Here is a 27397-nt window from a genome sequence, read left to right on the forward strand (position 1 = left end):
GAAGCTAAGACCCCCCGTGGGTACTTTAGGCTTCTAATGCCATTAATCCTAAAGACTAAGAAAGGAACAACCATGGAATATACCTTTACTCTTTGTGAATATTTGTTAATATCATTGGATTAATAATGAAGCTGAATGTGCGAGAAAGGGGACCCAAAGATGGACACACATGGAGGGCCTCAGGAGGGAAAATAGTTAATTTCTCCAGGGTAAACTCTGAGGGGTATAGAAGGGAGGGGAATGGGGATGGGAATTTGATGGGTCTAGAAGGCTGGGTTGGGTGATGGATGCAGAGGATGATCAATGAAAGGGATATCTTGATTGAGGGAGTTATTATGGGGTTATGAAGAAACCTGGTGATAGAGAAATTCTCAGGAATCCACAAGATTGACCCCAGCCAAGACTCCTAGCAACAGTGAAGTGGATATCTGAACTGGCCTTCCCCTTAATCAAATGTGTGACTAACATAATTGTCATGATAGAACTTACATACAATAAGTGATGTAGCAGATGTGGAAATCCACAGCCAACTACTGGACTGAGCTCCTGGATTTAAGTTGAAGAGAGGGAAGAGAGATCATCTGAAAAGTCCGATCAAGAGCATGATGGGGATAAAACCACAGAGACAGCTGACCCAAGGTAATGGGAGCTCAAGGACTATTGATTGAGCACTGGAGAACCTGCATGGGAATGAATTGGGCCGTCTGGAGGTGGATGATAGATTGTGGATTGATCTGTTGGGGGGCGTGGGCTGGCAGTGAGATCAGGACTTTGTGTTTATATGGGAGCAGGTGATGAGACACAATACAACTGCCTATACTACAAAAACCTCCTAAAAATTTTAAGAACGGTCATTGAGCCACATTACCACCGGGAAACTGGATTACCTCTACATAATTCAGTAAAAAGGATCATGTCTGCAGTGAACGAGATCCTTTAAATTATCTCTTTGTGCTACCATATCCTGTGATAAACATGAATGGGAAAATACACCAGCCTAATCCAGAAAGGATGATTGTTGGGGCCCACAGAGATGGCTCCATTTTATCTGGACTTAAGGTCAGAGAGTTCAAAAGTGTCCTCAGTCCTTAAAGGATAAAGTCATAAGACCCAAAGTTCTAAGGTATGGCAATGTAGCATGTTTGATCTTGGTCCTGGATGTCTTAACTAAAGAACAGACTTGGTCTGAGGTTAATCTTGACTCCCAAGTCCAGATACCGAAAAATTCAGTCTAAGGTGTGGTTACCAAATATTTGGAGAATCAAGGCAGAAAGTTTGGTTGTTCCTTTTACATGACAAAGAAGTCTTTTGCCGTATTCTGATTTTAAGTTGGGGTATTTAAGAATGTTGAAGAATAAACTTGGGGCATCCAGTATTCACTGGATTGCAATTGTGACCCTATCTTGAGTCTGTCTTTTTCTTGTCTTAGTTTACATGCTGTTTCTCAATCCACACTCCCCTCATAGGTAAGAAACCGGGTAGAAGGCTGAACCCAACTAAAACTCCACAAAGGCAGGTTACAGTAGAAGATAAAGGCAAGACACATCAGGATGGAGCCAAGATCTGGAGGAAATACAGAATAGGGAGTAGCAAACAGTAGTTATAAATTCTTCTTATGGCCATGTGGCCAGTAAAAGAAGGTAGGATTACAGTTGATATTAGTATTCCTATTGTATTTTGCTAAAATTGTATTTGTTCAGATATTTGTTTTTGGAGGAGTGTTTTTCGAGACCAGGTTTCTCTTTGTTTTTTGATGCTGTCCTGGAACTCACAGAGATCCACAAACATCTCTTTCCCAAGTGCTGGGATTTAAGGTTCCAATGTCTTTATCAAGTGGTGTAACAAACTAAGAGAAAGTGAATGTTTACCATACTTAAATTCAAGATGCTAAACTCCTGTTGCACAAGAAACAATGACAACTATTCTAAATTTAAAATGAGATTGCACATGTGAGAGAAGGATTTATATCATAATAGGTGTAATTATGACATGGTTAATGATGTGACACATTTGGGATTCTGTTTGGTATAGTTATCAAATGTTTAGGTGCTATTATGACGTGTTTCTTGTTTACATTTGGAGATTAATCATGGCATAGGAATGATTGTGTGTCAAAGTAACAAGGGGTGGACTAGTGATGGTTACTTTTGGTTGTCCAATTTACTACATCTGGAATTTACTACAATCCACAAATGGAGGGCACACCTGTAATAGATTATTTTTCTTTGATTTCAAGTGTGTGAATCCACTCCCAGTCCAGACCTTAGGGGTAGGAGGACAAATGCCTTTAACACATATCTTGAGTTGGGAGGACACAAGTCTTTGAAAATGACCATGAGGCTGTAAGATACAACTTTTACATGGCCACACCTTCTATTAGAAGCCCATAAAAGGACATGGAAGAAGGAAGCTTTTGCTCCTTGTCTGCTTGCCCTAGATTTTATAGCACACACATCCCTTCAGTGGCATCCAGGCCTGCTCTTTGTGATTCCATCATACAGTAAAGACCAGCTGAGATATCCAGCCTTATGATGAGCAATTACTAGAGTGTAGGACATTCTGTTCATAGCTAGCCATCATTGTATTGGCTGTACAAGAGGCTGTAAGTCATTCATACAACCATATATATATATATGATTGACAGTGCCCATGAGTGTGTGTATTTGTGTATGTGTCTGTCTCAAATACTGTGCATTCTCACTTTTTACCTCTCTGCTGTTCTAGTCCATAATTGCAACAAAAGTATTGTGTTCATCTTCATCCATTTAGGTTTGAGACCTACTGAAAATGACCAGAGACATTTGTGAGACTCTGGATTTGGAGCTCTGTTTTGGAGCCTACTGGGCTGAGCAGAGGACTACAGCTAAAGGCAGTGATTTTCCTCCTACATTCCATCCATAGACATCATTTGAGAGGTAAAGGGTGGGCCCTGTGAGCCTTTTTCCTTTCCTAGACTGACTTTGGTCTAGTGTGAGGTCAATGAAGGTCAGTACAGCTTCTGTTGGTTACTGATTACAAGGAGCTGTATGGAGTCCAGAGAATGGCATGTCTTAGCCCTTCCTCCTCTTTCCCTTATTACTCCCTTTCCTCCTCTTTCTCAATGTTCTCAGAGCTATAAAAGGGAAGGAGTAACTGATGTTTTCAGGGCTGGGGCCATGTAATTTACTTATTTTCTGCACCTGGCACAGCAAGTTCCAGGTCTACTGCCAGGTCTGCAGTCACTACTGCATTAAAAAGCGTTTTTCCTATATTTTATCTGAAAGCATCTTTAACAGGAGTCAAAACAGCTAATTTGTTTCTGAGCTAGTAAAATGAAGGACTTGTGTCTAGTGGTGAGAGCAGTATAGTGCAAGATGAACTCAACACTGAGCATTTATCAATGGGTGTACTATTGCCTTCCTAAAACCAATTTGTTTTTGAAGGGACAAGTCCCTCACTCAGCCCCTGGCTTTAGCAGCCATGGCAGGCTACAGAAAGACACAGTCTTCTGACACAAAGAAACTCTGGATCATGTATCCTTCCTGAGTCTAGGTTCAAACCGGAACAAAACAAACTCCATACCTCCCCCCAAACCTCCTAGATACTTGGTTCCTGGGAACTGTCTGGCCACAAAAGAAATTCCAGGAGAGATTAGAATCTCCCCTGTGGTCTCCAGGATACAGTTCTGAAAACTATTGGTATCTATGTACAAGAGGAACAAGATGAAGCCGGGCATTGGTGGCACACGCCTTTAATCCCAGCACTCGGGAGGCAGAGGCAGGCATATCTCTGTGAGTTCGAGGACAGCCTGGTCTCCAGAGCGAGTGCCAGGATAGGCTCCAAAGCTACACAGAAAAACCCTGTCTTGAAAAACCAAATAAAAAAAAAGAGGAACAAAATGATTTCACAGAAACTACAGAATGTTCCCCATCAGCACAAACCAATGAGAATAATTAGCACACAAGTATTTATGCTAAAATGTGACTTTGAGAAATTCTTCTGTTGACAAATGTCAACCAATCAGAAACCAATGAATACCTACTGATGTAATCCTGTAACTTTTGTCTTTAAACCTAGCAGTAAACAGGGAACTTCAGTCCCTCTGGAGGCTGCTGCATCCAGCTTGCTAGAGAGGGTTATCCCTGTCATGGTTGGAAGAAAAATAAAAACTTGTTTTTTGTTTTTTGTTTTTTTTGAGACAGGGTTTCTCTGTAGCTTTGGAGGCTGTCCTGAAACTAGCTCTTGTAGACCAGGCTGGCCTTGAATCACAGAGATCCGCCTGCCTCTGCCTCCTGAGTGCTGGGATTAAAGGCGTGCGCCACCACCGCCCGGCTAAAAACTTGTTTTTATAGTTCACTGGAATTGTCTCCTTGGTGGTCTCTGGGGATTTTCACAGCTTGGTCACATTTTCAAACTCCAAATTCCTAAATAGTGTCTAACCAAGGCCAAATTGCAGTATTTCCTTTTGCCTTGTCTTGTTTATGTTACCGTTCATAAGCTGCCATCTGAATTTAGCCTGTTATTCTTTGCAGTAAGTATGTAGCCCTGGAGACTGGTAGTCAAGCAGGGAATGCTGCCTGACTTTTATCTGAAGGTTCAGAACACACAATGGGGTCACATATCGGGGTGCAGCATCCTTCTGGATGCAGAGCTGGTCTAGGTGGGCAGCAAGCATGTGGGGAGTCTGTACAGAGCTGGTCCAGCGCAGCCTGAGATCAGGAGCTGTGTGGAAGGCAGCAGGAGATGGAGTGGGAAAAACTGATCCCCAATGTGGAGGGGACAAAGGTATAACCACAGGAAAAGGATCAGAGGGGTGGAATTGGGAAACTAATCTAGAAAACCAAGCTCCCCACCCCTCATCCCCACAGGCGAATTTGACCAACCTTCTGACCAAAAGTAGATTTTTGAGTGGGAGGGTCCAGGAGGAGGAGTCTCCAAAGATTTAGGCTGAAGTGACCGAAAATTCCTCCATTCTTTTGGGACCCGGTGAGTCAGGTGGTCTGGAGCTGGGTGACGAAGACCCAGCCAGGTATTCCGGGACCTGCATGGGGTGGAACTGCCTGCTGCAGACCTGGGTGTGGAGAACACGACTGTGCAGCAGGGACCCGAGAACTCAGGAGCGCCAGTGATCGCGCAGTGCGGCCCTGGAAAGTCAGCAGTCAGCAGCGCAGTGGTGGGAACCGCAGCCCGGCGGTCCTGGAAGCTCCCAGGTGAGAGGAGCTGCGGGGCTGGGACCTGGGAGGGAGGGAGCGGGAAGCCGGCTCCGAGATTTGCTGTGGATGTTTTTCCTTGGCGTTTTTTAGATCATATGGAATAAGCGTAGTATTTTCAGTTGATCTTCGGATTGTCAAAATGTCCTTCTAAAAATATTCTAGTAGAATATTTGAATTTATCTGAAGATGTGCAAGCATGATTCTCTTTGCTATGGTGAAAAGACAGAGCTCTTGAAATTTACAATCATCCATACTAATTTCCGTGTTGTAAACTTTCATATTGAAGAGACTGTTAGATTATAGCTGAGGAACGGCTTTAAGTTACTTTAAATCTGAAATTAATTATTTTTCCAGTCTCACAGTGTACTGGTAAACATAAACTTTTAATAGCATACTTTTATTCCCCTAGTAATTTTTAGCCTTAGACATATGAACACTGTGGTGTAAATGCAGCATTCTCAAAGGTGTTTTTGCATGTTTTTTTTTTTTGTGGTTGTTTTTAGCTTTTTTTGTGTTTTTTTGTTTGTTTGTTTGTTTTTTGTTTTTTCGAGACAGGGTTTCTCTGTGGCTTTGGAGCCTGTCCTGAAACTAGCTCTTGTAGACCAGGCTGGTCCTGAACTCAAAGAGATCCGCCTGCCTCTGCCTCCCGAGTGCTGGGATTAAAGGCGTGCGCCACCAACGCCCGGCTCTTCTGAGCTATCTGGTGATTTGAATGCTGTATACTTACTGTGTGATCTTGGCAGTTTGTTGCAGTAAAATAGTGGTTATAGTTTCTCTTCCAAGATCCATGCCTTTCCTAGACCTGGAGACGTGGGTAGGTTTCCAGTACCAGGCATGTGTTTTCTCTTGTTGAGAGTGTCTTAGTCCAATTAGAATATGTTGGGTTACCTCTGAGGTATGTGTGCCACCCTTGCACCCTTAGGGCTATCATGCAGAGTGCATTGTTTTGGTTCAGAGGTTTCACAGCTGAGTAGGACTGTTGTTAGGCACTGTCCTTGGGATGGTTTCATGTTGCCTTCTGATACCATGAAAGGTTGTTGCCAGGCAGCAAACCTGAAAATAAGCTGAATCTCAAGTCCTTTAGGAATTGTGTGGCTTCTTCAACACTAGGTACTTAACTTCTTCCTCTGGGAGGCAACCATGTGCAACAGCAATACCCTGTAATGTTTAGAATTCTCTTTGACAACTGTGCCCAACAAGTTCAAAGCAGGTATGCTACACCTGGTGTTGGTTGTTTTGGTGGAAATTCTGTGGCTCTTGTGAGGAACATCTATATTGCGTTTACAAAATCATTATTTATTCTCCAACTTTACTTGCTTATAGAGACTTATAGGTATCATAGGCATTTTTTGTTGATGTGTGGTGATAATCTTGCTTGTACAAATAAAGCCAGTCTGAAGGGCAGAGAATGGAGCTTGCCACTAGCTAAACATATAGGTCTGGAGAGATGGACAGGGAAGTGATATGGCTGGGTGTAAATGGCATATAAGCGGGGACAAACAGGAGCTTCCTCTTGACTGCTGAGAGGCTAAGGAGGCAAGGTGTGGCTGTGAATTTTTTGTTCTTTGATCTCTCAGCATTTTCCTCAAATACAGGGAGTGAGGACTAAAGAGATGGCTCAGAGGTTACTAGCACTGGCTGCTCTTCCAGATGTCCTGAATTAAATTCCCAGTAACTGCATGGTGGTTTACAAACATCTAAAATGAGATCCGGTGTCCCCTCTGAGTAGAAATGATTTTTTTTCCAAAACAGGGTTTTTCTATGTAGACCTAGCTGTCCTGGACCTCGCTGTATAGATCATGATGGCTTCCAACTCAGAGATCCACCTTTCTCTAACTCCCTATTGGTAGGATTATAAGTCTGCACCACCAACACGTAGCTCCATTCTCTGTCCTTAGACAGGCTTTATTTGTACAAGGAAGGTATCTCCACATTGATGGATAATAGTGAAGGAACAGGTGGCTACCCTATGAAATTTCCAGACACCTTTACTATTCTTTTACCATTCTTCTGTGTTTATATCCAGCTGTTTGTCCATAATTAAATCCTCACCACTGTTTTTGCATTTTCCCCTTCAATCACTTGTTCCCTGTTACCGCATCACTAACAATCCCTAACACAGTACTGTCTTGTTACTTTTCTGGTTACTGCAGTCACTCTAGGTTGTGGACTCACATCTGAAGATGTGGAGGTAGTAACTTCCTATGAGAAAGAACATGAATTGTCTCTCTTTCTGGGTCTGGGTTACCTCAGTCAATATGATCTTTTCCAAGTCTGTCTGTTTACTTGCAAAGGGCATTATTTCTTTTTTCTTTACAGCTGAATAGTATTCCATAGTGTATATGTACCACACTTCCACTATCCATTCATCCAGTTCAGAGACATTTAAGTTGTTTCCATTTTGTAGCTCTTGTGTGCAGAGCAACTGTGAGCATTGTTGGCCCATTATCTGTGAAGTACAATGTCTAGTCTTTGAGGGTTTGTTTATTTGAGGATTCTCTATTTTGATTTTAAGTGTGGATAGTTTTTGTTCATGTCCCTTTTATATTCTCTGGTTTTGCTATTCTGTTGTTGCTGTTGGATTTTTTGGTAATAGTCATCTTTTGTCTTTTTGAGAAATAGTGGTTTGCTATCTTGCTCATGGATTTTGTCTTTCCAGTTATCTATTCTTCATATTTCTTCCCATGAAACTAATTATTTCCCATGATCTCATGGAAGATACCCCTGATTCTCCTGTGCCTCTTTTGCCTGTAAGTTATTATTTACAGTGTTTATTTAATGAAATCAATTGTGTTGTTGGTGATTAGCTTGGTCTCCATAAGTTTTAACAGAGTAGTGTTCTTTGTGCAACAAGATGCTTGATGGTGATTTTTCTCTTCAAGTGTCAAATGTCTTTCCATGCTCTCCTGGGTTTAGAATCATTGACCAGACACCTGGTCATATTCTCTTTCTTGGGTCTTTTCATGTGGTTTGACATTATTCTCTAACAGGTTTCAGTATTACTCCTACATTCTGACCCTTTATTTTATAGGGAAGTGATCCATGTATTCATTGTTCCTGAAAGAGAAACTCAAAGAAGAAAAACAGAAAGAAATGGCTAATTCTCCAGTAGATATATCACAGGTCAGTGGTCCATTCCATTCTCTATCTAAACATTCTCTACTTTGATATATTAAAAATCTTTGATTTTTTTCCTTCTGAGAATTTTTAAAGTTTTAATCAGGATCAATTCTATGAACAGAGAACAATAAAATCACACATTGCAATAAGCAACACAAAATCTATAAAACTCAATGTAGCCTATACTGCCAGAGTCCTCACAGGGCGCAGAAGGTCTAGATCCTCACATTGGATTTTATGTTTCACAACTGAATAAATTTTGATTTCCTTATCCACCACCCAAACACCAAAAACCTTTGACATAATTAGAACCAGAAAATCTCTTAGCTTAAGTAACTTTTCCATAACTGGAGTTCGTTTCTGCATTCAGTCCCTGATAATTTAACCTTCCTGGTCTCTTTTCTCCAAGTTATACGGTGTCCACATTAGCATTGTATCTATATACACATGTGATTGGGAGATAATGCACGCGAGCAAAAACATGGCATTTTCTTTCTGAAAGTAATGACTGCACTGAATATTACACACCATGGGTCTGTCCATTTCCTGCAAATTTTTGCTTTTTCTCTTGAGCTGAAATGCACAAAGTTTTATAAAATTCTCATCATACTTTCATTCATGTGTTGATACATGAAGCTTTAATTCTACTACTTTCCCTTTAATGATGAAAAACAGCAGTAAAGATGAGGTATAAATATCTCTATAGTGGGGGGGGTGTGGAGGTGGGTGTGCATGTGTTTTTCTCTGTGTATATGACCAGGAGTGCAATAGCTGTGTCGTATGTTAGTTCTGTCTTCAATGTTTTTCAGTAATCTCCAAGCTGTTTCCCACAATAGCTATATTAATTTACACCCTCCCCTCCATCAATAGTGAATAAGGCTTCTTTTCTCTCCCTATGCCATCTCACCTTTATTGTCAGTTTAGTTGATGATAGCCATTGTGTATGGTGAGAGTTAGTATATCCAAGTAGTTGTAATTTACATTTCCATGGTGACCTTTTTGAGATCCTGAGCACTTTTTCAATGTTTATTGTCTGATAGATTTTCTGTCTTTGAAAAGTGTCTGCTTAGTCCATTTGTTGATTTGCAATTTCATTTCCAAAAGTCTTCTTTGTAAAAATCAGTCATATATTCTGCATGCTATACAAGCTATACCTTCCTCTTTCCAAGGGTGTGTCATTGGACCTAGAGTGTAAACATCCCTCCTGGGTCTGTTAGGATAGAGTCATGTAAGGCACAAATACAGACAGGATTGATAAGTGTCAGTATTTTAGCATGATCTTCAAGTACAGCATTTAAAGCAGAGACATGTACAATGGGATCCTATGTGACATAAACAACACATCCATAACAGAGAGATAACCATGACTAGACCTTAAATTTATTTGTTGTATCATGTATACTGCTTGTAAGACTGTCTTTTCCTCCTGTTGTAACAGAGTTATATCATTCATGATAGAATATGAATATATTGAGAAATCATATTTTTGACTAGTTCTCTTAGCTCCTCTAAATCTGTGTCCTTATATCCAGGAAAGGACATCCAAATAGCATTTGGTCAAACCATAATTTTTATTTCAGGGTGTGTTGACATTCAGTGATGTAGCAGTGAACTTCTCCCAGGAGGAGTGGGAATGCCTGGACTCTGGTCAGAGGGCTTTGTACATTGATGTGATGTTGGAGAATTACAGCAACCTGCTGTCTGTGGGTGAGAATATTTTGCTTGTTGAATTATCAAACTACCTTTTGTTTCTTTTGAGAGGTTGTAAAAATCTTTTTTTTTTATTTTAAAGATTTTATTTATTTATTATGTACACAACATTCTGCTTCCATGTATATTTGCATACCAGAAGAGGGTGCCAGATCTCATTACAGGTGGCTGTGAGCCACCATGTGGTTGCTGGGAATTGAACTCAGGACCTCTGGAAGAGCAGTCGGTGCTCTTAACCTCTGAGCCATCTCTCCAGCCCTGGTTGTAAAATCTTTTAAGCTGTCCTGAAAGAAAACAAACAGGAGACATGGCGGATTTAGCAGTTTGGAAGATATTTTCATGATATTTAGGTTTCTCTTCCAATTTGTATTCCACTAACTATTTTTGTTCCAAGATTCATCCATAGACTCAGGAACATATACCATTCCCACTAATATCTTAAAACTCCTTGTCCATTATTGCAATAAACATATTTTTAATTGTGAGAAAAAATTAAGATAAATAACATGGCAAATATGAAATATACTGAGTAATATGACATGACATAACTATCCAGAAAACTTATTTAAATTCCTCTGTTTTATGTTTTCATATACTGATCCAGTACTCTGTTAGCCTTTGGTGTTATTTCTCAAAGTGCTAGCATGGGTAATGGATTGCCTGCAAGAACTGGTGGATTATTGTATTGTAATCGTGATCAGCTCTCTGGAACAAATGAGATTGTCCTCCAAAGAGGAAGGAGGGGAGTAGCCACAAATAGATGGGCAGTGAATGAACAAGAGAACAGTGAAGGCTTCAAGTGAAAGAGAAAGCAAGAGCCGGGCATTGGTGGCACATGCCTTTAATCCCAGCACTCGGGAGGCAGAGGCAGGCATATCTCTGTGAGTTAGAGGCCAGCCTGGTCTCCAGAATGAGTGCCAGGAAAGGCTCCAAAGCTACACAGAGAAACCCTGTCTGGAAAAAACAAATAAAAAAAAAAACAACAAAAAATAAAAGAGAAAGCAATAGATGAGAATGTTTTTCAGATCCTCAATTCCACTTGCTGGACTCCCCAAGATGCATCCTATCTGTTGTAATAACTGTCAGAAGGCCTTCTGTCTTATTACACCTAAAGTGTGGTGACTTAATACACCTAAAAAAATGCAGTTTTATTTTTACGTTGCTGAAACTGGAATGGAATAATCTTTGAAACTTTTCATTCTAACATGGATTTTGAAGTAATGTCATTCTGTAATTACCTTGTATACACATCTTCCTATTACATCCTTCATTTTATCCGCAGTCTGGAATACATAGACATCCTATGGGAAATAATCTGAGGACTCAGATTTGACCTTAGGATAACCCTGTGAGGAAAGTTAAGAAACACAGTGGTGTGTGGAACTCTGAGAATAACTGACAGAAATGAGCAATTTGTTCCCATGACAGACCTGCCTAAAAGGAGGAAAAGCCTGTGATGTCTGGCAGAATATTGTCTTTACATTTATGCCTAAGTATAAATACTGTAAGCCTGGGATTGAATTACGTTCCTCATCCATAATTTCTGAGAAGAAATATTAAAAGATAGAGACATATATTCTAAATATAATCCCTCAGTGAGATCTAACAGAAATCTAATTTGTGGCCATCAATTATTTTTCCATCTTTTTCCAGTTAGAGAATTTTGAGAAAGATGAGATACCTATTGTAACTCACTGACCTTTGAAGGCTGTCATGCTGTGTTTGCGAGAATCCATGCAATTACAGTGAGTGAAAAACTGTCCATTACTGGGAACTCTAACCCCAATAGTTCCAAGTTCACTTATGTTAAACGACAACTTAGGGAGACAGTCATTCATTGCATATTATTGGAACAAACCCTATTAATCTGAAGTTTTCTCATTTTCAGAGAACTATTACAAGTGTGATTCTGTCCATCAGCATGTGAAAACTGAAAAGGAGTCTTGTCAGTTTAATGAGCCTGGAAAAGTGCTTCGTGACCCCTCCACATGTGCACTTTATAGAACAAGTGAAACTACAGAAAACTCTAATAATTACACATTCAGTAACCACAGGGATGTCTCTGATGACTCATCAAACCCAGACAGACATGAAAGCATGCAAAATGCAGGAGAACCTTGCCAATCTAAAGACAGTGAGGAATCTTTAAATTTGTGTTCTGACATTCTTCAAGATCAGACAGTCTACACTGCAAAAAAAGAGCACAGGCAGGAAGAAGGTGAGGACTCTTTGAGCTCTGTATACAGTCTTGTGCAACACCCAATCTACATTGAAGAAAATCCACACCAGTGTGGGAAATACAAGAAATGCTTCAGGACTGCTTGCTACCTCACAGATCATGAAAGAATTCCTACTGGAATTAAACATTGCCAGAGCAACAATAGTGAAAAATCCTTCACCCAGCATTCCAGTTGTAAAATACACCAAAGCCTTCATTCGTTGGAGAAACCTTACTTATGTATGGAAAGTGACAAGTCCTTAACTTGGAATTTGCAGTTTAGAAGACATAAGACAGTTCATACTGGAGAGAGACCTTACAATTGTATGGAATGCAACAAGTCCTTTATCTGGAACTCACAACTTAGAACACATCAGAGAGTTCACACTGGAGAGAGACCTTACAAATGTCTGGAATGTGACAAGTCCTTTAGCTGTAACTCAAAACTTAGAAGACATCAGAGAGTTCATACTGGAGAGAGACCTTACAAATGTCTGGAATGTGACAAGTCCTTTACCCGGAACTCACAACTTAGAACACATCAGAGAGTTCACTCGGGAGACAGACCTTACAAGTGTATGGAATGTGATATATCCTTTACCAGGAATTCAGAACTTAGAAAACATCAGAGAGTTCACACTGGAGAGAGACATTACAAATGCAAAGAATGTGACAAGTCCTTTACCCGGAACTCAAAACTTAGAGCACATGAGAGAGTTCATACTGGAGAGAGACCTTACAAATGTATGGAATGTGACAAGTCCTTTACCCGGAACTCACAACTTAGAGCACATCAGAGAGTTCATACTGGGGAAAGACCTTATAAATGTCTGGAATGTAACAAGTCCTTTACCTGGGATTCAGATCTTAGAAATCACCAGAGAGTTCATACTGGAGAGAGACCTTACAAATGCAAAGAATGTAACAAGTCCTTTTCCCAGAACTCACATCTTAGAATGCATCAGAGAGTTCATACTGGAGAGAAACCTTACAAATGCAAAGAATGTGACAAGTCCTTTACCCGGAACTCACAACTTAGAGCACATCAGAGAGTTCATACTGGAGAGAGACCTTACAAATGTATGGAATGTGACAAGTCCTTTACTCGGAGCTCAAAACTTAGAGCACATCAGAGAGTTCATACTGGGGAAAAACCTTACAAATGTCTGGAATGTGACAAGTCCTTTACCTGGGATTCAGATCTTAGAAATCATCAGAGAGTTCATACTGGAGAGAGACCTTACAAATGCAAAGAATGTGACAAGTCCTTTACCCGGAACTCACAACTTAGAGCACATCAGAGAGTTCATACTGGAGACAGACCTTACAAATGCAAAAATGTGACAAGTCCTTTACCCAGAAATCACAAGTTAGGGCAGATAAAGGGTAGAAATAGAGGAGGTCAAGAAAGGAGATGCCTTGAGGGGGAGACTGTATAGGTTTGGAGAGAAGTCTGGCACAGGAGAAATGTTAGGGGATCCACAGAGATGACCCAACTAAGAATCTAGGCCATGGTGGAGACAATGCCTTTGATGCCCTTCCCCTGTAAAGAGATTGATGTCTACCTTGGTTACCTTCCCTAGAGCCTTCATCCAGTAGTTGTTGGAAGCAGAAAAAGTTACCCACAGTTCAGCACTGAATCATACTCCAGGAATCCAGTTTTGAAGAGGGAGGAAAATGAGCAAAGGAGCCAAGAAGGTACTGGAGAAACCCTGAGAAACAATTGACATGACCTAGTGAGAGCATGGAGACCCTAGTCGTAAAGCTGGGTAAACAGCATTGGACTGAACCAAGACCTCCGAATGTGGGTGCCAGCTAGGAGGCCAAGACAGTCTATGGGTCTTCTAACAGTGGAGCCACCCTTTATACCTATACCTAGAACATAAATGGTCTTTTGGAGCCCATTCCTTATGGAGGGATAATATTGCAGCCCAGATATAGTAAGGAGTGTCTAGGCCCTCCCCCAAATGATATAACTGACTTTGAAGGTCCCCTGTGGATGGCCTCAGTATCCCTGGCTAGTAGGTGGGGGATGGATTTGGGGGTGGTTTTTGGGGAACATGGGATTATGTGAGGGCTAGGGAATGGGGGGATGGATATGTTAATGAGTGCCTCTAAAATACAAAAAATAATAAAAAATGAGAATAAATAAATAAATTCAACAAAAAAGAAAATAACGTAAATTCACAGGCACACTTTAATTCATTTTTCCCTGTCTTTTTATTTCTTCATACACAACTACTTGTCTTCTGATCTGTTGAAGCAGTAAATCAGACAACACTTGCCACAGTAATGTCTGTCAAAATGGCTAGCCATGAAAACTACAGCACCATACTCATCAGATGGACACTCTCAAAGAAAGCGACTAATTTTGCCATTTTCATCCACCTTATAGTACTTCAGCACAGCCAACTTAACCTTCTTTCTCTTATGCTTATTCTTCTTGGGAGTGGTGTAAGACTTCTTCTTCCTCTTCTTAGCACCACCACGAAGTCTCAACACAAGATGAAGGGTGGACTCCTTTTGGATGTTGTAGTCAGACAAAGTATGGCCATCTTTAAGTTGCTTACCAGAAAAGATCAACCTCTGCTGGTCAGGAGGAATTCCTTCCTTATCCTAGATCTTGGCCTTTACATTTTGTATAGTGTTGAGCGTGATGGTTTTTTCCATAAGGGTCTTCACGAAAATCTGCATCTTGGCGGCAGTTCCACCACAGATGGCGGATTGGAAAGCCACTCTAATTCATTTTAAAGTGTGAGTATTATAGAAAGTATTCATGCTAGTGTTTAAAATACTATAGCTGCCAGTTTTGGTGCTATACTTTTTATGATTGATTAAAGCTTTCCTGAGGATACAGAAAGCAAAGTCAGCCACAAACCACATAAGCCAGGCAGACATTAATCACAGCAGCCAGAAATTTAGAGATTTTGCACACCTTTAATCCTACAACTCACGATTAGGAGCTAGACAGATTTGTGTGAGTCCAAGACCACCCAGATCTAAAGAGGATTGATCCAGTTCCAAAGAGAAACAGCTCCAAGGTCATTGGTGGTGCACGCCTTTAATCCCAGCACTCGGGAGGCAGAGGCAGTCGGATCTCTGTGAGTTCGAGACCAGCCTGGTCTACAAGAGCTAGTTCCAGGACAGCCTCCAAAGCCACAGAGAAACCCTGTCTCAAAAAAACCAATAAATAAATAAATAAATAAATAAATAAATAAATAAATAAGTAAATAAGAGAGAGAAACAGCTCATAGAAAGGTCATCTCAGCATCTGGGATCACATGACTTTAATCCCAGCATCAGGGAGGTACATAAGACAGGAGCAAGGTCTCCATATCAGGCATTCATTCTCCAGGCACAGTGAGGACAGGAAGCCTTCATTTTCCAACCACAATGAGGAGAAGCAACAGCCTGAAGAAATCATAAAGAAAGGATCGGCCCTTTAGTCTAAGGTAATGATCAGCTGCATTGATTTTCTGATCTTCAGCTTGAAGCTTGAATGCCAAAATGTGCCTCTATGTCTTTTTTATTTTATTGTGGTACAGCCAGTAATACTTTATGGAAGTAAAATACTCAATGAGACCCTCCCTCAGCCAGAATGATAATTGAACCAATCTTACACGATTGCTGGTTCTCGGTACTTTCTGAATACTTATGAGACCCTGGATTACCCACTACCAAGTGAAAGAGGCTTTCTTCATGAAGCTTGAGAGGAGTTCAAATTTATAGTTGTAAACAGATGTTTAGATGCCAGACAACAGCATGATCATGAACAAAGCATCCATAGGTTCTGCCCTTGCAGCTACAAATCCTAAATTATGATTTTAGACCATGTTTACATGGCCAGGCATAAATTGCCCTCTGTGAAGCAGACCTCAAATGCAATCATGAAACAGGATTCTCATGCCCATAGGCAGTCATGCCACTTTGGATCTTTAAATACATCTTGCCTTGCAGGTTGGTAATGTAGGATGCAGAGACTAGGTGTAAGTAAGACCATTGGCATCTTTTCTCTGCCAGTAGCCTGACAGGAGCTTGCAGTGCTATGAAACCTAGCAAGCATGGAGCGTTCCCTTGTATATTCAAGATTCCCCACTCTCTGTCCTGAAACCAAAGTGTTTGGTGTCTTCAGCAAAACCATGTACTTACAGTGGCCAAGCAAGAGCACTGCCAATGACCTGTTTTGTTCTAGGTGACAATGGGGGTCTCCCTGACCAGTAAACCCTTAGCAGATGACCAGTGTCTGGTACAGAGAATTTCATTTAGTAGCCCTAGTGTCTGATAGCAGCATTATTTACCCATGTAGAATACCTCCATTCAATGTTTTAAACATTATATTTTCTATTAAGTTGTAGGATAGTGGAACTTCATAAGTCTTCATGAATCTCCCCTTTGTGTTAACCCACTCACTCTTCCTCCTTTCATCCCTCCCTATCCACCGTTAAACATCTAGGACACATAATCCAGAGAGGATCTTACTGTAGAGCCTTGGCTGGCCTTGAACTTGTTAACCTCCTGTCTCATCTTCCCAGGTGCTGGGATTATCTGAACCTGCCACCAAGCCTGGCTCTAGAGCAGATTATCCAATTCCCCATTTTATTATAACACCTGTGTTCTACTATCCTCTCTTATAACTTTTGCTTGGGTTAAAAAGAATAGGTGTTCATGTAGCTTCCCATGGACATCTTGTTTGAAATGACATTTCTGCAGTCCACTCTAATACCCTCCACACAGTCTTATGTAAGCACACAAAACAAAAAGTGAAAAGAGTACCCACATATTCAATTACACATATCTCTTAATAGATATCTAGGTTGATTCTGTATCTTAGATGCTGTCAATACAGGAACAATGAACATCGTGGGCCGATGCTCAGGGACAAGATGAAAAGTCCTTGGGGTTCATGCCCAGAATTAATTGTTGTGTATCACCTTCCTCTTACACAAACTCCTTAAATGCTGAGGAAACTCCCCCAAAACACAGGACATTAAAAGAGAAGTCAAAGAATGGGATACACCCAAGTTGAACAGTACATTCAACAGAGAAGCTCACAAGTCTTAGAAACAGCCAACTTTATCCCGAGCCTTGGTTGCTCACACCTTTAATCCCAGCACTCAGGAGGCAGAGGAAGGCAGATGTCTATGAGTTCAAGGCCAGACTGGTCTACAGAGCCAGTGTCACCACAACCTCCAAAGCAATGTAAAGAAACGCAGTCTTGAAAACCAAACAACAAAAAAAGAAGAAGAAGAAAAAAGAAAGAAATAGACAATTTTGTTTGTTCAGGAAGTCACAGAAACTGACCAGACCCACTAGCTCCCTCCTGCCTTAAGCATATGTGATCAGTGAGGACTGCAGACACTGTCAGACAAGCTGAGCTGCACATAAGATGCTCAGAACAGCCACTAGGCAGACAGCAGTCAAGCTGTCTATAGGAGGTAGTGAATATTTTGAAAGAAATTCCTAACCTACTTTGAGCTGTGTGGAAGCTATGTAGTGATTCCCAAGTTTCCAGATTCATTAGCAATTACACTCGCAAAGTGATGCAGCTGTCATTGAGTCCTTGGTGCTTGAGTAATCTCTCACTAACACTTATTTTTTTAAAAAACTTTTTATTAATTTATTTTTTACATTCCAATCCCAGTTCCTCATCCCTTCACTCCTCTGGCTCCCCCCACTCACCCCCACCTCTCATCTGCTCTGCAGAGGGTACGGCCTCCCATAGGAAGTCTTCTAAGTCTGTGTCATCATCTCATTGTCACTCACACTCTTGTAAGTCACCCCAGTAAAAATTTGTCACTGTGATTGGGTTAACAATGAAGCTAGAAAGGGAGACCGAAAGATTGACACAAATGGAGGCCCCAGGAAACAGATTATCTTAATAGAGGGAGTTATTATGGGTTTAGGGAGAAAGCTAGTGCTAGAGAAATTCTCAGGAATCCACGAGGTTGACCCCAGCCAACTCAAGTAACAACAGTGGAGAGGATATCTGAACTGCCCTTCCCCTTATTCAGATTAGTGACTACCCTAATTGTCATCACAGAACCTTCATCCAATAACTGATGGAGCAGATGTGGAAATCTACAGCCAAGTACTGGACTGAGCTCCTGGAGTTCAGTTGAAGAGAGGGAGGAGAGATCATTTGAAAAGGGGGGAATCAAATGCATGATGGGGAAAAACCACGGAGACAGCTGACCCAAGATAGTGGGGGCTCAAGAACTATTGATTGAGGACTGCATGGGACCAAACTGAATGTGGGCCCTCTGAATGTGGGTGATAGATAGCTTTGTGGCTTGACCTGTTTTGGGGGGTAGGAGGAGTGCTGGCAATGAGTTTAGGACTTTTTGGTTATTTGGGACTAGCTAATGAGACACAATGAAACTGCTGATAGCAAGTATAAACTTCTAAAACTTTTAGGAAGGGTGATTGAGCCACATTACCTCAGGGAAACTGGATTGCCTCTACACAATCCAGTAAGAAGGATCATGTCTGCAGTGCAGGAGATACTTCAAGGTATCTCTTAGTGCTACCATATCCTGGGATTAAAATCAACTGGGAAGTACAACAGCCTAATACAGGAAGAATGATTTTTGGGGTCCACAGAGATGGCTCCATTTTATCTTGACTTAAGTTCTGAGAGTTCAAAAGTATCTTCAGTCTTCCAAGGATAAAGTCAAAAGACCTAAAGCAGTAAGACCTGACACTGTAGCATGTTTGAATATTGGTCACGGATGTCTTATCTAAATAACAACAGACTTGGTCTGAGGTGTGGTTACTCTTGACCCAAAAGGCATATCTTGAGGTGGGAGGACACACATCTTTGAAAATGATCATGAGCCTGGAAGGTACAATTTTTACCTGGGCCACATCTTCTATTAGAAGCCCATAAAAGGAAGAAGGAAGCTTTTGCTCCTTGTCTGCTTGTCCTAGATTTATTTATTGTTTTCAGAATTTTGGAGATTTAGTATTCTTGCACATTCTCTACCTTTGGTTTTATGTCTCCATTCCTACAAATGAGTCCAACAGAGTTTTGATAAGAATCAGGAAGTATATTTACAGGACTAAAAGCCCGCACTACCAATGCCCCACCCAATTTTTATTACTGTCTGTGAGTGAAGTGAAATACTCAAAAAAATTCTTAAATTGTCATTGGTATCTGTTGGCTTTTGTATATTCTTAGGAAAATTTTGGATTATATCAAATATTGCCGATGCAGATTTATCTCTGTTTATACTGGCCCAAATATTGTCATGAAATTAACATACGCTACATACCTTATTTGTCAATGTGAAAATCGACAGTACATACTCCTGTTACAATCTGTGCTACTGTGGAAAAAAAACAATAAAATCAGTTGTATATTCTGCTTTCTATACATTTCTCTTTCCCAATTAATGGTGTGACATTGGACCTAGAGTGTAAACATCCCACCTGAGTCTGTTAGAATAGAGTCAAGTAAGGCACAAATATAGACAGGATTGATAAGTGTCAGTGTTTTAGCCTCATCTCCAGGTACAGCATTTAAAGCAGAGACATGTACAATGGGATCCTATGTGACATAAACACCACATCCATAACAGAGAAATAACCATGTCTAGACCTTAAATTTATTTCTTGTTTCATATATACTGCTTGTAAAACAGTTGTTTCATTCTGTGTTTATAGAGTTACATCATTCATGATAGAATGTGACTGTACTGAGAAATCATATTCTTGAGTAGTTATTTTATCTCCCCCCTCTACATTCTTTCTCCATATATCCAGGAAAGCACCTCCAAGTAGCACTTGGTCAAACCAAACTTTTTTATTTCAGGATGTGTTGACATTCAGGGCTGTAGCAGTGGACTTCTCCTAGGAGGAGTGGGAACGCCTATACTCTGCTCAGAGGGCTTTGTGCATTGATGTGATGTTGAAGAATTACAGCAACCTGGTCTTTGTGGGTGAGACTATTTTGATTCTTGAATTCCCAGCCCATGTTTTTGTTTTTTCACTGAATAGGTTGTAAAATATGTTAAGGTGTCCTGAAAAAACAAACAGGAGACAGGGAAAACTTAGTAGTTGGAAAGAAAATTTCAGCTATTTTGGTTTCTCTTTCCAATTTGCATCCCACTTTTATTTTGGTTCCAAGACTCATCCATAGACTCAGTAGTATATAACAATTGCACTCATGTCTTTAAGTTTCTTGTCTATTATCACAATAGACATGTTTTTTTATTGTGAGAAAAATTCAAGATAAATAACAGGGAAAATCCTAAATATACTGAGGAATTTGACAAGAAATATCAGTCAAGATAACTTATTTAAATTCCTGTGCTTTATGTTTTCATATACCAAGCCCAGTACGGTGTTAGACTTCTGTATTATCTCTCAAAGTTCTAGCATGGGTTATGGACTGCCTGTAAGTACTGGTGGATTATTATATACAAGGTATTTGTGATTAACTGTCTGGAAAGAATAAGATTGCCCTTGAAAGAGGAAGGAAGGGAGTAGCAACAACTATAGTGGCCAGTGGATGAGCCAGAGAGCAGTGAAGGCTTCAAGTGAAAGAGAAAGCAAGAGCTGAGAATGTTTTTTGTTTTTTGTTTTTTGTTTTTGATATCCAATTCCATCTGATATCATTCCTGGTCATTTAACCTAGTGTAGTGTCTTGGCTGCAGGAAGCATCCTGTCTGTTGTAATGACTGTGGAGGGCCTTCTGTTATACTACTCCTGTATTGTTGTGACTTAATACTACTAAAAAATACAGTCTTACTTGACTTTGCTGAAATTGGAATGGAATAATTTTTCCAACTTTTAAGTTTAACTTGGATCTTTGAGGTAGTGTCATTCTGTAATTTCCTTCCTTATATGCACATCTTCATATAACATCCTTCATTTTACCCCAGTGGTGAATACACAGTCATCCTCTGGGAAATAATTTCAGGAGCCAGAGTGGACCTGAGAATAACCCTATGAAGAAAGTTAGGAAACACAATGGTGTGTGGAACTTGGAGACTAATCGACAGAAATAAGCAATAGCTGCCCATGACAGGCTTGTCTCAATCAAGCTAAAGCCTGTGATGTCTTGAAGAATATTGTCTTTGCATTGGTTACTGAGTATAAATACTATAAACCTGGGATTGAAGCACACTGCTCTTCATTAATTGCTGAAAAGATATATTGAAAGATAGAAACATGTATTCTAAAAACAAACCTTCAGTGAGCTCTATCCTGCAGCTAATTCACCACCATCAGTTATTTTTTTCATCTTTTTTTCAGTTAGAGATTTTGAGAAAGATGAGATGTATGCTTTAAATCACTGACCTGTAGGGAGACACTGTAACCACGCCTCCTAAGGGCTGGCTACAGGTGTGCTTGAGCACACCTGTCAGAGCGTGGTCAAGGGGAGGTCAGGATAGGTTCTTAAAGGTCTGCAGACACGTGGGGGCCCTTCTCTCTGGCCTCCCTGCCTTGCTGCCTCTGGGCCTGCTCTGGCTTATGCTTGGCTGGTGTATCTGAATAAAGAAAACCTATACCCTATTGACTGCTGGTCGATCACTAACACTGGCCTTTGAAGGATGCCATGCTGTGTTTGTGGGAATCCATGCAATATAGTGAATGAAAACTGTCCCTTACTGGGAACTCTAATCTTGATAGTTCCAGGTTTACTTCTGTTAAATGACAACTTAGGAAGACAGTCATTCATCACATTTTTATTATTGTAACAAGCCCTATTAATCTGGAGTTACTCATTTTCAGAGAACTATCAGAAATGTAATCCTGTCCATCACCATGTGAAGACTGAAAATGAATCTTGTCAGTGTAATGACCTTGGCAAAGTGCTTCATGACCCCTCCACTTGTGTGCTTTATAGAACAAGTGAAACTACAGAAAAGTCTAATAACTACACATTCAGTAATCACAGGGATGCCTCTGATGACTCTTCAAACCCAGACCGACATGAAAGCATGCACACTGGAGAAGAACCTTGCCAATCTAAAGGCTGTGAGAAGTCTTTAAATTTGTGTTTCAACATGACTCAAGATGAGAGAGTCTACACTGCAAAAAAGACCACAGGCAGGGAGAAGGTGATGGCTCTTTGAGCTCTGCATCCAGGCTTTGGCAACAACCAATCTACATTGAAGAAGATCCACACCAGTGTAGTAAATGCAGGAAATGCTTCAGGACTGTCTCTTACGTCACTGAACATGAGAGAATTCATACTGGAATTAAACCCTGCCAGTGCAACATTAGTGAAAAATCCTTTACCCTGCATTCTAGCTGTAAAATACACCAAAGCCTTTCAACTGTATAGAAACATTACACATGTGTGCAATGTGACAAGTCCTTTACTTGGATTTCACAATTTTGAATATATCAGAGCATTTGCACTGAGGAGAAACTTTACAAATATATCTTATTGATAAGTTCTTTACACAGGACTTACATCTCAGAAGACATCAGAGAATTCATACAGGAGAGGGACCTTACAGTTGTATGGCACAAATCCTTTACCTGGGTCTCACCTCTTAGAACACATCAGAGAGTTCATATTAGAGACAACCCTTACATATGTATGGAATATGACATATCCTTTACCTGGAATTCAAAACTTAGAAGACATCAGAGCATTCACACTGGAGAGGGACCTCACAAATATATGGAATGTGACAAGTCCTTTACCTGTGATTCAAGTTTTAGAAGACATCAGAATTCACACTGGAGAGGGACTTTACAAATGCAAAGAATGTGACAAGTCCTTTACCCAGGTCTTAGTTCTTAAACACATCAGAGAGTTCATACTGGGGAAAAACTTTACAAATGTAGGCAATGTGACAAGTCCTTTACCTGGAACTCACAACTTAGAAGACATCAGAGTTCACACTGAAGAGAAACTTTTTAGACATGTGTTGAATGTGACAAGTCCTTTACCAATATACTACATTTTATAAGACATCAGAGGCTTCATACTGGAGAGAAACCTTGGAGTTGTAAGGTATGTATCAAATCTTTTACTAAATGCACACATGTTATAACACATCAGTATATTCATACTGCTAAGAAACCTTACAAATTCCAAAAGTGTCATATCCATCATCCATTTTGCAAGTCTTAACAGATAAAGAGAAAAATCCCACTGCAAATACTGTGACATACCATTTTCCAGTATTCTCTGCTTACAAATAACAACAGTACATATAATAGAAACATACAGATAAGAAACTTGTGAAAACTTTTAATGAGTTTTAAATCTTAGGAAATATAACAGAGTTTTACCAAATTAATATTCTCTCAATGTTACTGGTGTAAAGGCTTCTTATTTTTTTTTTTAACGGTGTATGCGTGTTTTGCTTGCTTGTTTTACTGTGCACTGAAAGATGACCTGGTGCAGGTAGAGTCCAGAAGCCTCAAAGCTGAAGATACACACAATTATGAGCAGCTGTGTGTTTTTGGAATCAAAGCCATGTGCCCTGACAGAGCAGCCATGGTTCTTAATCACTAAGTGATATCTCTAGCCCTTGGGAAAAGCTGTCATAAAACACATATCTTTTGTTCATCATCCAAAGATTCCTAACAGTTCTAGACACGATTGTGTAAGGCTTTAATCTCTCACTCAGGAGACAGGGTTAGGGGGTTGTCTGAGTTTGAGGCCTTCCTGATGTACAAGGTCAGTTCCAAGACAACAAGGATTGCATTAATCCTGTCTCCAAACAAAAAAAGCATAATGCAGACAAAATTTAATTTTGTCTCTAATTTTGATGTGCATCTCAAAATTAATGCTTCTGACCAGCCGTATGAAAAAAGACACTTGTAAATCCCATTTTCTTGTTTTTTGGAGATATTGGCCAAGAAGCACAAGGAAATATCAGAAGTGGGTCAGACACATTTAAAAGGGAAATTAGTGAATGTGCATAGTTGGTGCTCTTGGCGGCTGCAGCTCTGGGCATATCCTGGCAGAACCCCAAGGGCAGGACAGTACAGATGCCTGAATACAAACACCTGCCCAGGAACTTATTTCCCTTGATGGTGGGATGTTGGGGATTGAGGTTTGGGAGTGGTCACTAAGGGCAGGCCGCACAGAGGAAGTAGGTTATGGTTGGGTATTCAGGACAGCTGGAATCCCTGGGGTCCATCCTAAGGAAGCAAGGCTGCCCTGGATTTTCAGGAGCCTAGGAAGGGACTTCCTCATAGAAGGACTTTCCCCACTGCAGTGCTCCAGCACTTCCTGCCTGGCCATGGGTTTCCTCCATGAGGCCGCCCCAATTGCCCCTACTGCTGAGTGTACCCTGAGGTCGTCCTCCTTGGTACCTCTCTTTCTCTGGTCCCAGGGCCAGTCCTCCTTGGGCAGGTGCCTGGGCTCCTAGGTGCAGGCAGCAGGGACTTGACCTAGGATTGATCAACCTGGAAGAGGAAGACAAGCCTAGGCATTGACCCCCTGCTCACTGTACCTTGCATAGTGAGTGGGAGCTTGTGTGCTGTAGGCTCCCAATGTCCTTATCAATGCATAAAGTGGAACAAATTGAAACTCAGGTACAAGGCTCTATTCTACCATGACAGACAAATTCTCAGTGAGAGTGTAAACATGAACTCCAGCAGGTGTCTGTCTGTCAAACAGAAAAGCATCAGTCTGTGAGATTCCACTGCTAAATAGAAGAGAAGTCCCTTATAGCTGGGAATCAGCCTTTCAAAGACATTTTCAAGATGAAACCAAAACTCTGCCTCAGAGATTCCCTCAGGTTTGAAATAAGCATTTTGAAGGAGAGTGGCTCGTGTGCCGTCCTGAGAACAAGGCTTGCAAGAGGAGACTCCTACTCTCTGGGTTTGTGTTTCCCCATGAGAATTTACAGGAAGCAGCCACAGCCTCTCTTCCAATAAAAGAAAAATTTTGAAGTAATGCTGGAGAAATGCCCTTTTGCTGTGGCATTGGATTAAACAGCAACATTTTTGACACATTTGAGAACTTGCTAGTGTCTCCATAAGACGAAGAAGGTAGACTCTGAGAGCAGTTTATTAATGAAGAAAGGGTGGATGGTCTTCCCAATACAACCATTAAACCCATTTTCAGCTACTGCACAGATCAACCCATTGTGGAAACAAAGTTATCCAATTAGGATGACCTAAGTGGACACAGTTTTGCAGTTCCACAAATGAATTGTGACTCAGAAGAGGACTCAACAACTCTGTCTGCAGTCAAGGAGACTTAAGGAGCACCAGGTGTCCTTGGAGAGCCTCTTGCACCTAAGCAGACAGGGAGTTTTGAAAGTTCATATGCAGATGCATTACACACACTGCCTGGTACTGGATTTGCTTCAGATCAAGGGGAATCCCTGTTATTGGGTTGTGATGGACTGATAGGAAGCAGAAACTCTTCTGCAATGGAGACCTAAAGACAAAGTTTTGCCCAGGACTCTGCTCAGAATGACTACATCTTTTCCATGAGCTGCCCCTGCTAAAACAGATTCCATCACCCCCAAATCAAATAATGATAAATCAACTTCCACTTTAATGCCCATGATCCTTGTGATTTTCACTCCTCCACTGTCACTGGACTTTTGGAACATTATAAAGACCAAGCTCTTGCATGCTTTTTGAAACACTGCTTACAATATCACTCAACAGGACTTTGCCTTTCAGCCTGCCTTGTATCTGCCCTGCAGTGATCTCCAGGTCTCCTGTATTTGATGGGATCTGTGAACTCCCTCTGCCATCTGTTGTACTGATTTTTTTTTAAAGATTATCACTGATGACAAAGTTTGCTTTGCTGATTTGAGAGACAGCCATTCAAGGCAAAGTAACCACTGTCTCCAAAGGTATTACCTAGGTCTGCTTTCATGAGAATCACACAATACAGACATAAGAAGCACAGAGCTGGCCTCTAGGATTTTTCACCCACAATGTGATATTAATTATTAGCCTCTATCCAGTTGGATCTTGTGTTACCTAGACAAAGTTACTTAGAAACAACAGATGGTTGGCAGGTGTCCAGGGCTGGGAAAACACAGCTTATTAGTGAGTGGTTAGGTCTTAAATGGCTGTGATGACTGATTGAGACAACTGTGGGGCGTTTGCTATGAAAAACTCTTTTCCATACTGTAAAACAAATTATGAATATTAGCTGGGTAGTGTTATGATAAATCTTTCCACCAAAGCCGCCCAAGCCCCACCGCCACGTGGGCGTTCTCCACCAGCCACCCGAGTTCTGCCCGATACAGAATGGATGGACAGAATAATACATTAGGTACAAAGCTGCTTGGCCAATGACTAGGATTTCTCATCTGTTAGCTCAGTCTTAATTATCATAAATCTATATATTTTATAAGACTTATCTTATCGAACGCCTTATTGGTTTCCCTCCTTGCCAGTGGATCACATTGTGCCACTGGAGGAAGAGCGGAGGGAAAAGGGACACTTCCTGTTTCTCTTTGTTTAAACATGTGTCCCGCGCGCTACATGTTCTCGCCGGCAAGAATCACGCAGGACACTCGGATCCTTCTGCAGGAAAGCTTTAATGCATCTTGAGAGTGGGAGAGCATAAGCTTACCAGAGCGGAGACTCTGAGCCAAGAATCCCATCCCTTAATAAAGGCTGGCCGCCCCGCCTGGGATGTGTTACCCTATGAATGGCTTCAGCTCCTCAGGCCAAATGAGCCACGGGATAGGCAGAGATCAAAGGAATGGAAATTACCCAGTGTCTGTGAAATAATTTACATTTGGTGCCTGCAGGCACCATCATTGTAATGGAGAATGCAGGAACGGCTCCCTACAAACATGAGTCTCCTTGCTATGTCACTTCTGGCCTGGATCACCACTTCTCTACTACATTTCCCAGAATCCTCTTTGACTCCTAGTCCTGCCTAACTTGCTGTTTCATTGGCCAAACAGTATTTTATTTATCATACAGTAAGACAAACACACAGAAGCACTTCCCCCATCAGGGTAGTTCAACTTGGTGACTGATGTTTTAAATTAGTTGTTCTAAGAATTTTTCTATAACCTTCCAAAAGTAGTGATTTTTTTACCTAACTAAAAATCAAGCTTTGAAAGTCCAAAAAAGATAAAAGACTGCCTTCTGTTGAGAGAAAAAAAATGCATTTTTTTCTGGCCAGAGGACATTGTGCAGTATTGATGTGTTTCATGGTCAATCTCATTTTCACCTCAGAGAAAGAGACTCTTAGGTAAAC

General features: G+C 40.9%; 1 protein-coding gene and 2 pseudogenes across 1 annotated transcript; 2 read left to right on the forward strand and 1 right to left on the reverse strand.

Moving 5' to 3' along the window:
* Positions 1 to 4652: 4652 nt before the first annotated feature.
* On the forward strand, positions 4653 to 13901 carry LOC100773479 (zinc finger protein 54-like). The gene is given in 4 exon segments (XM_035449140.1): positions 4653 to 4764; positions 5049 to 5189; positions 11911 to 13572; positions 13575 to 13901. Coding segments are annotated over 4 exon segments (1971 nt in total). The 3' UTR covers positions 13631 to 13901.
* A 540-nt stretch (positions 13902 to 14441) lies between these two features.
* On the reverse strand, positions 14442 to 14949 carry LOC100772321 (annotated as a pseudogene).
* A 9969-nt stretch (positions 14950 to 24918) lies between these two features.
* Positions 24919 to 25961, forward strand: LOC100773197 (annotated as a pseudogene).
* Positions 25962 to 27397: the final 1436 nt, after the last annotated feature.

Source organism: Cricetulus griseus, chromosome 9 (assembly GCF_003668045.3).
Source record: "Cricetulus griseus strain 17A/GY chromosome 9, alternate assembly CriGri-PICRH-1.0, whole genome shotgun sequence".
NCBI classification, from domain to species: domain Eukaryota; kingdom Metazoa; phylum Chordata; class Mammalia; order Rodentia; family Cricetidae; genus Cricetulus; species Cricetulus griseus.